General features: G+C 32.9%; 1 protein-coding gene and 1 long non-coding RNA gene across 5 annotated transcripts in view; one reads left to right on the top strand and one right to left on the bottom strand.

Annotated features, from left to right (window-relative positions):
• Positions 1–32: 32 nt before the first annotated feature.
• On the top strand, positions 33–1670 carry LOC145317034 (uncharacterized). The gene is made up of 3 exons (XR_013878846.1): positions 33–496; positions 689–760; positions 1028–1670. It is a non-coding gene; the product is annotated as an uncharacterized LOC145317034 (long non-coding RNA).
• Positions 1671–2223: 553 nt separating this feature from the next.
• The window catches only part of LOC145317025 (matrix metalloproteinase-2-like), a 41161-nt gene continuing 31855 nt past the window's right edge, over positions 2224–11529 (bottom strand). Inside the window, exons 5-15 of one of the 4 annotated variants that reach the window (XM_080157884.1) lie at positions 10685–10743; positions 9571–9635; positions 9209–9312; positions 8536–8744; positions 8042–8174; positions 7356–7413; positions 6599–6774; positions 5548–5716; positions 4674–4755; positions 3662–3801; positions 2224–3173 (exon numbers count right to left, since the gene is read on the bottom strand). In XM_080157884.1, coding sequence (XP_080014010.1) covers positions 2985–3173; positions 3662–3801; positions 4674–4755; positions 5548–5716; positions 6599–6774; positions 7356–7413; positions 8042–8174; positions 8536–8744; positions 9209–9312; positions 9571–9635; positions 10685–10743 — 1384 coding nt within the window. In that variant the 3' untranslated portion in view covers positions 2224–2984. Of the gene's footprint in view, positions 3174–3661; positions 3802–3890; positions 4007–4056; positions 4112–4673; positions 4756–5547; positions 5717–6598; positions 6775–7355; positions 7414–8041; positions 8175–8535; positions 8745–9208; positions 9313–9570; positions 9636–10684; positions 10744–11529 lie in introns of those variants that run through there. The other 3 variants (XM_080157885.1, XM_080157886.1, XM_080157887.1) reach the window with 3 other exon arrangements.

Below are 11529 nucleotides of genomic sequence, written 5' to 3'. Positions count from 1 at the left end.
GTAGCTACTCTGTAACTAGAACAATTATGTATGTCATAATTTTACTTAATACTAAACGAGTCTGCATATCCTACATCTTTTAGTAATTTCTTTGTAATAAAAGTAAATTGAAAATAGAAACCATTGTTAAATTTGGATAAGACAATGAACGATAAATTGATAAACATCTCTGATGAGTACAACTTAAATATTTATTCAAAAAATTTTATAAATATTGTTTGAAGTTTTGTGAAATTTACAGTTCAATGTTCAGTTTCTTGCTGGCTTTATTGAATAACCTTTAATAATTTTGGCGTGATGATTCCTTAAACTTTCGTTCTCCTGATTCCTCCTGATGAGAACTATTTTAACTGATAAAACAAAAATCACTAGGTTCTTATATTAATGATTACTTTGTACTAATATTGTTATTATTTTCAGGGAAAACATGACTTTTGTATCCTAAATATTGTGAAGAAAGAACTCAACGATGGCAGGTGCCAGCCAATACAGAAAGGTAAATCAATTTGTCCTTGCACTTAAAAGGCTTTCTCCAAAAATATGGTTAAGTGTTAACTTTATTTCGTATGATGATTCCTTAAACTTTCGTTCTCCTGAGTCTTGATGAGAACTTATTTAACTGATTAAGTAAAAAATATCTTAATTTTTTTTATTATTTATTACTTTTACTCATAGTTATTATTTTCAGGGGATATGCGACTGCAGGGACCTAAATATTGTCAAGAAAGATCTTAACGATGGCAGAAGACATTACATAAAGGTAAAATAATTTTATTAGTAGCGTCGTACTAATAGGGTATAATATTTTAACTCCACCCCCCCCCCCCTTTCCTTGTTTAAACAAGATCTTGCACAATACAAATACATATATATTTTATGTAACTAATTTAGTAATAACATTTCGAATGATGATTCCTTAAACTTTCGTTCTCCTGAATCTTGATGAGAACTAATTTAACTGATTAATTTAAGCCTTTAATTCAAAACTTGGTTATTATTCTATAATAATATCTTTTTCATTTTTCAGGCTTTCTGCCAGGATGCGTGAACCAGCAGCCTGAAGAGTGTCTAATTTAATCTACACGAGTCATTTTGAGTACTGAGCAGAAATGCTACTTACTACTAGTACTTTGAGTTTGTTTTTGGGGGTTCTCTTCAGGGCCCTAACGCAATACTATGATGAAATCGGAAAGTTGAATATTTTTTAATACGCAGTGTTTTTACTGAACGCCAGGGGTGTATATTTTCAAATTTGACCCTGCTGAAAGGGTGGGGGTAAAATAAATAAAAAATATGTGGTTGGGGGAAAAAAATTTAAAAAATAAGAGAACTGAAAGCTTTTTTCCATTTTTTCTCACCTTTTTGGTGAAAAAAGTAAAAGAATATGTGGAAGGGAATATGAATAAAATAAAGAGTTTTGAAAATATTTTTCCATTTTATTTCCTTCCTTGCAGGGAAAAACTAAGAGAGGGAAAAAAATGAATCTTGTGCAGATTATAATACACCCCTGCTGAAAGCTGGAATATATATTTCATTACAAAGTTGCTTTATTTTTTTCTCTACCACCAAGGGTGGGGGGAGGGAAATATACACACGTGGATGAAAAAAGCGTAGCTATTATACAAATGTAAAATTTTGTTATTTTTATTTTTATAAAATAAATATTTATGAAATAATAATTTTCTATTTTATTATTCCACTGGATTTCCCTAGTGCTTAAATTTTTAGTCTATTAAACAAGGGAGACAACATCCATAAGTAGCGAAGCATAAAAAATCGTGGATGAAATACGTACAAGTAGATTTAAAGATTATTAATGAAAATATCAAAAACCTGCTAAAAATGTGTCCAACCCGATAGATGTTTTATTGTTCATTATGCTCCTTAATAATGGAAATGTTAAAAAGTTTCAAACTATTATTTTTTTTTGTAGGAGCCAAAACGTTTCGGACAGACTGACATTTCATATTGTAGAGTAGCTTCGCTACTAAAAAAGGATGACACTGACAATATCCCATTAGTGGAAATAATAAAATATGAAAGGAAATGGGATTAAATATAACTGATAAAATAGTTACAATATCTTTAGGTACAATATTTATGAAGTTTATCTTTATCCTGAAAAATTTAGCTGTCTGCCTAAAATAGCCGCTAATTATTTAAATTTCGACGTACTGGCAATTCGAATTATACATATAATAGCTTAGCTACTATAAACACTTTATTTCATAAAATCTATTTTAATATCACAAGTTAAAAAAATTGTTACATTTATGAACAAATATCACATTAAATAGTATTGTTTGAATAGCAAGAAGTAAAATTTGTTTAGTAGCGCTGCTATTACGGATTAAAATCTTAAATCGTTTTAAAACCAGAATTAATTTCAGTTGAAGCAGATAGTTACATATTGGAAATCTAACCATTTAACATAATTCTAGTAGCGAAGCCCCTAGAGGCCATGGTTCTAAAAGGATAAGACTGGTCGATAAATTAATATAATTACCAAAATAATCACAAAAAGTCCCAAATTATTAAAACAACGAATAAGGAATAGTTATTTCTAGCATCGTATTATTAACAGCTTTCCGCGGATATAGAATGTACAATTCTAAGATTAAAATTTGTTTTTTAACCCCGATGTGCCGAAGGCACGGGCTAAAAAAACTGGGTTTAATCTTATGATTGTACATTTTTATATTCGTAGAAAGCTGGATATAATACGATGCTAGACATAGTTTTTTTCGTATGGATGAGAACCGGTTCCTATCCACCGGATTCGAATGAATACAAAAAAACGTTATTATAAAACTTTGGGGACAAGTGTAATTATAAGCCCATTGCTTAGAGCTTACCTATAGGTCAATTTCTTTCGGGAGGGTCATTTTATCATTTTAAACCTAAGCTATGTGAAGTTTTACTGATGGCAATTTTCATTCAGCGGTTATTGATGTATTTACAGACAAAAATACACTGTGTTACTTTTATATGAGGATTATTAAAAACAAAGTAGCCACACTAAACACTAGAAAATCTGACTGAGCATAGTTGCCATAGTTTGTAGAAACTTCTAAATGACTAGGAGGGCACAGGAACCAATATTCGGCAATACTCTGTCCAGTTGAGGTCACAACTTGTTTGCGAGCGTCGTCAAATTCCCAAAATTTGCTTCCCTGAAAAGTAAAGAAGATTCAGATCCATTTTGTTTTAGAAACAGTGATATTTTACTTATTGCCAACAACTTGTTGCATTGTTATTAATGAACCATCTGCATAATCAAGTCTTAAATATGTCCTTTATTATTGATCTCCCTGTATTTGATCAATTTTGCAACAGAATTTGCAGCCCTTGTATATTGTGTTTTATTATTAGATTTATTACCCTAGATGATCAATTAGACACTATTTACTTGGAAAGTAGGTGAATGTTTCGTTCTTAGTCACATAGATTTTATCCCATAATAAAAGCGACCAAATTTATGGGCGATATAATTTCCCCCAACAAATTTTTTATCCTGTGAAATTAAACTATTTACAAATAATAAAATACTGTCTTTTATTGAAAGTTCCAACCAATTTTGTAGTCGTACTGTTTGTACATCATATTCCTATTGTCCAATTAAGGAATTTGTCATCTAGACTACTCCACTTCTTTATTTTACCTTGAAGAAATATGTCTTTTTATCCGTGTATTGAAATACTGCATCAATATTGTGTGGTACACCTGCCCACCAGGAGATGTTGCGTGGGTAATCTAGCTCAACCCGCCGGGTGTTGTCGTCATACGCCCAATATTCAGAGCCTAAATATTGAATAGATAAATTACACCTGCCCACCAGGAGATGTTGCGTGGATAATCTAGCAACACCCGCCAGGTGTTGTCGTAATACGTCCAATATGCAGAGCCTAAATATTAAATAGATTAAGAACACCTGCCCACCAGGAGATGTTGAGTGGATAATCTAGCCCCATCCGCCTTGTGTTGTCATACGCCCAATATTCAGAGCCTAAATAATAGAATAGATAAATTACACCTGCCCACCAGGAGATGTTGCGTGGATAATCTAGCATCACCCGCCGGGTGTTGTGGTAATAAGACTAATATTCAGAGCCTAAATATTCAATAGTATACTTACAACAGCCCAACAGGAGATGTAGTTTTAATCACCCACATGTTTAAATAATTTGATTTATCGTATTCATTCGAATCCGGTGGATAGGAACCGGTTCTCATCCATACGAAAAAACTATGTCTAGCATCCTATTATATCCAGCTTTCTACGAATGTAAAAATGTACAATTATAAAAAAAAACAGGTTTTTTAACCAGTGTCTTCGGCACCTCGGGGCTAAAAAAAATGGTTTTAATCTTATAATTGTACATTCTATATCCGCGGAAAGCCGTTTATAATACGATGCGAGAAATAACTATTATCTAGACCTAGGCCTAGGCCAACACAACTGGTATGGGTTTATTATTAAATGGATTATCATGTACTCTAACAAAGTGAAACTTTTAGCTGGCTAAAATGATGATCCCTCCCCTCCTAATTGGTGAAAGAACTGACGAATAAGTGATACCTTTTGAAAGTTCAATTGTTCAGATACCAGACAATGGACAATTGGACATGAACTAGTTATAAAGTAGCCACGCTACAAACTTGAATAAAATAACCTGAAAATAAATAAGTTTTCCTATTGTATCCCCAAATCATTGCTCCGTCTATGTGGTCCAAGCTAGATGGTAGACCAAGATTCTAAATATTGTTTTTATTCATTTTCATTAAAGCAATTTAAATTGATAAATCTTAGTGAGGCTTAGTGACTTAGTGAGGCTATATTATATAGTACAGTTAGTATCCAGTCGATGTGCAAATTCAAATGTTCATGTCGACTATGTGGTTTCATATAAATGATCATGGCTGACGTAATATGAAGATGATAAAAGTCCCTCCACATATTATGACGTCATGATCTGTGGAGGGACTTTATCATCTTCCATAATATTCACATGTCAGTTCTTTTTTAAATTTAAAAATATTAACGTTGCCAATATAGATTTGATAAAAGCGGTAATTACTGACCACACAAGTTTTTGACAGGGGTCACTCACAAATGCATTACCGATCAACAGACAATATTTAAGACTAATAAATTACTTCACTATTAAAAAGCCAAATTCTTTAGGAAGTTCAAAGGCTTGCCTAGGAGTGAAGAATTCTTACATAAATATAAAGGAAGATCAATGTAAGGCAATTAGGGAACCCCGGGGAGGGGGAGGACATTGGACTGAAAATCATGCGGGTACCTAAAGTTTTATAACCACGTTATCTTCTTCGTTGAATCAAAAAAAAATTTTATTGTCTGATTTCAAATTAATATTGTCCAAACTTTTCAATCAGCAATTTTAAGAAGGGGCTATTTTGTTTATCATCCTTGGGGATGTTTCATCAATTTATCGACCAATGTCTTATTACTGAAGAAACATGCGAAACCCTAATTCCAAGGCTTTCCTAAGAGGACTCAAAGAATTTAGCCCGATAACTTACTGTCAGGGGAAGTGGTCCCGCAATAAGATGACTATTCCCGAACATAATATAATAGCGAGGTCCCACAAAGAACAGGATCTGATGGTTGTCCATCTCGTAGACGGCGTCCACCCGAGGGATGTCACGGGGCAGCCCGTACCAGAAGGATGCAATCTCCACGGGTTCAGGGCTGAATAAATTATATTCTTTGATTTATTAATAACTAAAGTTCAATAAAAAAAAAGTTTGTCTTGGTGATTGCTCTAGAAATGTTATTTGGTAATTAATATTTTTAGAATCAAGATTTGTTTTTATTTAGTTGTGTCATTTGATGAAAAACATATCTTCTTATGTTATGTTTTTAAATATCTAAAGAAAAAGACAATTCTTCAACTCTGAGAACGAATGATATATTTAGATATTACTATAACTTTTAGCTTACAAAAGTTTATAAAAATGCTGAAAAACGGAAAAGATGAGTTAGATTTTTATAAACAAGAAAGTGATTAAAACTGACTTTTGTTATTTATACAAAAGCAATATAAATTTATCGTAGAAATAATTTAAAACTTTAATCTAATTAATTGTCCTTATTTTTCTTCTGATGCGTTACTGAAATACACAAAAAGCAAGTACATCATATGTTTTACTAAAGTCAAGCTGATGTAATATATTTCCAGTATTCACCTGTCCTAGAAAGGGAGGGAAAATTGGACTGTAAATTTCAATTGTAGTAGAAAGTTTGGATCATGGAAGGAAAACTAAGTAGCCGGATTTGTCGTATTTTCACAGTAGCTTTTCTCTTATTTTAGCCCCTGTGGGACCAATTTCCTAGACCTAAGGGGCAATCATTAACATTTACTTGACCTATCAAAAGCTACTGTGAAAATACGACGAAACCCGCTACTTCGTTTTCTTTCCATGATCCAAAAGTTTTTTAAATAGGTTATTTTAATCGTTGGCTAAAATATTTTAGGAACCTTTTAAAAAATAAACACGTATATTTGAAATTGTCGGGTAAAATAGATTATGGTCAAATACATTGCTTAAGTCAAGCTGACATGAAACAAACCTTTTCAGCTGACTATCGCCTTTACGGCGCCAGAAATATTTCCCCTTGAAGATCCACATCTCATTGCGTATAACAGCCACCGCGTCCAGATTAGTTCCACATTTACCGCCAGGTGGCAGCTCTGTTGTTGTCGGGGCACTCTCTGTTATTGGTTCCGTAGTTATTCTATTTCTAGCCTAGAATTACATATAAAATAAGCAAAGCATTATAAAATCAAAATTTTGGTAGATTTTGGCTCATTTGATTTGAAGTTTATAGTATATTCAAAGTTTTAGTTTTTCATTTGCTTTATATACCTTCCTGAATTCGTCTTGAAGAGTACATTGAGGATCAAAAAACGATTTTTACAAACATTGACCCTAGCAAAAGTTATCTTCAAAATACTGTCAATTTTGGCTATTTTAGCAAAATCATCTGATTTTGACAGTTATTTGAGGATAACTTTTGCTTGGGTCAATGTTTTAAAAAATCGTTTTTTGATCCTAAATGTACTCTTCAAGACGAATTCAGGAAGGTATATAAAGCCATTCTTTCGAAAGAAAAAAATTCTCCCCAGGGGAGACCCTTCTCCTTTTTTATGAAAATCAAAATTGACATATTGCTGAAAAAAGCTAACAGAACACTTTTTTGCTATCAATAGTCATTATATCATAAAAGAAATGGGTTAGAATTGCGCGCTTAAATTTTTTACATTTTGAGTCGGTCTACTAAGCATACAGGGTTAGTTTAAAGAGCAGCTACTCTATAAATAACTTACTGTGGATGTGTAAGGAGTTCTTGTGACTGATGTTGGTTTATATTCATACTCTTCTCTGCTAAAATCATATTTTATTGTTACTTAAAACGAGGGCTCTGCAGCAGCGCTTCAGACGCGTGTAAGCCTCATGGAAATTAACATTTTACAATTTAAAAACTTTTTCAAGACTATAATAATAAGGATCATATAAAGACTTTAAAACTTGACTAATTCTACTTGAGAGTTGATCTAGATGTTTAAACTAAAGCTTCGCCATTATTGCACATATTCGTCATTGTATACTTGGAACTATTTAGATTGCATGTTAATGTCTAATTTATATCAAAATCATTTTGGAATAGAAGCTTTATTGTCTTTTATCAGGAAATTTAGTTTGATTCCTTTATTTTTCAATTTAAATGTGAGAATAGACCAATGAATGATAGATTAATTTAGCACATTTGCAAATACTGTTAAGAAACCAATATTTGGAAAAATAATAAATATTTATAATAACATAGAATAAAATTTGTGTGTAATACATACATTAGATGTTCATTGGTCGTGGAAATCTATACAACAGCGTAGCAACTCGCGTTACTGACATACGGACGGACAGAAGAACAATTGGAATCATACAGTAGTTTCGCAGACACACAAAAATTAATTGGTCTACAAAGATTGAAACTGGTAAAAATGAAACGTACCTATTAGAATCATGTATGTGACCATACAAAACTTGAATGGCCTGTCTGTCAGGTCTGGGTAGCTGGTATATAGGCTCTGTATGTCCGTACCAGGGAAACATTATTGATTCCTGTACGTTACTGTGGCTCAATCCTGAAATATGAGTTATATAAATAACGAATGACTTCGCCTCTAGAAGCCTCTAGTGGCAGTTTAATGAATGAAAGTGTCCCCAGAGGCCTCTCGGGACACAGTTGTTAGATCAGAAAAGTAGTGAGGTTTTTGTTTGTCTTTCTGTTAAGATGCATAACGAGCCCTGTGATTGTGATGTTTTTCTGGCCCATTCCTCCGAATAAAGAGGCCCTAGATGCTACATGACTAGTTAAGCTAAGTATTTTAGGGAATCCCTGTGATGGTTTTAGGCAGTGATATTTCTAAATTTAAACCTTTGGTTGGTTTTAATCTATTTTCCCGCCTTTATCGCCCCGAGGAGGTACGTAATTAAGATGATTACCTAACGAGTGTCCAAACTCATGTAGCGCCACTGCATACAAACTGGTCTCGTCCTCCCGCACCTGACCCGACGTCATGGACCACCGTTCGTCAGCGTCAAAGTGGGCATCCCCGCCGCGCCCGCCGCCCGGGAAAAAGGCGTGGGCTAGGACTATACCGACTCCGTCGAATGGATAACCGTCGTCGTGAGCGCCGCGATGGAAAGAAATTCTGAAAAATATTTTTTTTTTCAAATACTAATTAACTTTATCCCTAAAAAAACTTTTTAACGTCCAAATTCAATTGTTTATTTCTTCTATATGGCATTAAATAAAAGTGCTTAATTTTGGCAAATTATCGACATGCAAATATTAAAATGAAATTATTGATATAAGTCGACTATATGGTTGTGGTACCCTCCCCAGAAATAGTTTTAAACCTTCCCGGGACCTATGAGAAGCTACCCTGTTAAGGAGAACCCCAGCGGTTAGCGAGATCCTTCGTTACAAACAAACAGACAAACACACAAACACACACACACAAAAACACACAAACACACAGACAGACATCGTTCTACTTTGTATTATAGATTGCTATATTATAGAACCTTTGGTAAAAACATTAGTCTTACATTAAATAAGACACAACAAGGGACCAAAGATCTGCAATTAAAGGATATAAATAATTTTACTTGCCTGATATCTGCGTCTTCGCTATCTCCAAGAAAAGAAAATTTTAGTGTTGAATCCACCTCCCAAACTGTCAATGCATGGTGCAGCTCCCGTAGTAAATAGCTTCTCTGTAAAAAAAAACTTTCTGAAATACAATTTCTTTTATTTTCTCAAATCTTAAGAAATAAGTTTTATTTCGCAAAGGTTTTGAATCTTTAACGACAAGGTGACTATTCATGCTAACTAGTAAAATCTTTTTTTTATATATTTAAGTTTTCATTGACTAATATTTAGGTCTTGTAAAGTGTAACAAATTGTGTAAATAAATACAAAAAGACCTATGCGCGGATGTGAAGAGAAGCTTTGCTGATAAAAGACGTTTTTACCTGGTAAGGAAGTTTGGATGTATCCATTAAGGACCATGACAAGTTTGTTCTATGCCATTTCTCACCTTTAAAAAAGCATATTTTTAAAAAACTAAATAAAATACTATTCTTATAAGATGGTCAAATAATATTATCTAATAATAAATCAATGTACATCCCCAAGTATTTTAAATAATATTACTGCTTCTGTAGATTAAAATTATTTGTTTAAATATTTAAACACTTCTAGGTTTGATCCGACCAATTTGATAAAAGTAGCCAAAGACAACCAATCAGAAAATGTAATTTAACAAGGATAACAACATCCATAAAAGCAAAGCACTGAAACTCTAGGACAAACGAACATTAAAACTTATATAATGTCAGAACTGAATAATCAGAATATAAATGTATAAGAGTTGAAGCAAAATTGTAAGTGTAAATTTGTTGAAAAACTGCTTGATACAGGATAATGTTTATGGACATACTTACATTTTTAGGACTTAATTATAGAGTTGCTTCACTTGAGATATTATAGTTTGTTGTCCCAGGAATAAACATACCAAAAATCAGATCAATCGGATTATTAGATCACAAAAAAATTTGTTGTTATATAAGTAAAAAAAATCAACATGTTTAAAATGAACGTACGGACATTTTTGTAATGATTATAGAGTTGCTACGCTTTCTAAATCGTACCTAACTACTAAAGGAATCACCATGCAAAGTTTGAAATCGATAGGGCAATTCTAACATGCCTAAATTAACTAAAAAAGCTATCCGTTTGTGACGGACGTACGGACGGACGGACCGACCCTAATTATAGATAAGCTTCGCTTTTAAAAACTTAGCCATTAAAATATTATTTTAATAGCCAGAAATATAGGTATAATGAACGATAAATTGATGTACATCCCCAATTATCTCTGAAAAATTATTTTTGAAAATTTTTAACCAATTAAGATTTGTTATAAGTGCCCATAGTTTTTAAGACAATTCCAATGAGAAAGTTGTGTTTATAAATCTTTTGGTACCAGTATAATTTGTCCCCTCTAGCCCCTAAAACCTCAATATGAAGCTGTGTATATAGTTAGGACAAAATTATGAATTCAAAATGACAAAAGAATTGACTCACCCTGTAAAGAGGTATGTCTTTTGTTTCTGAACCCTGTAGATACATCATGTACACCACATCTAGAGTAAGTATTATCTATCCAGTATGGCTTTCAATCCGATTAATTTCAGCAAGATTAGAACCAGTTTTTGGCCATACTGAATCATATACATATCATTTTCCCATCGGATAGTAAAATGATTGATCATAGGAAAAAATCCTCGTTTTATTGGCCTGGGCTTTCGGCCTGAAGGAGCCAATGAAACAGATATTGATATACCGTCTCCCCCCCCCCCCCAAAAAAAAAACTTTAAGTTTTAGTTTTAAAAAGAAAAAAGTTGAGTTTTTTTTCTATAGAAGGTACCAGGTATAAGGTATAACCAACAAGCGAAAAAAATCTAAAATAATATTTGGGGGGCAAATGGAGAGGTCGTCAATTTTACGATGTGTTGCCCCCCAACGACAGCTGGAAAAACACGTATAGGTTTCGTAATTTTTTTCCGAATTAATTTCGTTATTGGTACAAGCTGAGAAGCTACACATTAAAGGAGAGCCATTTGGTTCAGTGATTAGAGAGATCATTCGGTAAAGACAGGCACATATCCAGTTATTTTTGTATAGGGATATAACTTTTGTTTCTGAACCATGTAGATTTTTAATGAATGAGCGACACACCTTAAATTGGATTAATAATAGGTATTTCTAAATTAACAAAAATTATTACACACTTAAAGAACTTTTATACGTTTTTTTCACAATAATATACTTGTAGCTTAATTTAGCCAATGTTAGAATAGCCCTATTGCTGGCATCCTGTGGCCGCCAGGTTGGTGATAATCAAAAATAAAGTGCCATTACGTTGTAAT

The sequence above is a fragment of the Acartia tonsa genome, chromosome 4, assembly GCF_053477335.1.
Source record: "Acartia tonsa isolate MP-2025a chromosome 4, ASM5347733v1, whole genome shotgun sequence".
NCBI classification, from domain to species: domain Eukaryota; kingdom Metazoa; phylum Arthropoda; class Copepoda; order Calanoida; family Acartiidae; genus Acartia; species Acartia tonsa.
This window is presented reverse-complemented; position numbering and strand designations above follow the sequence as displayed.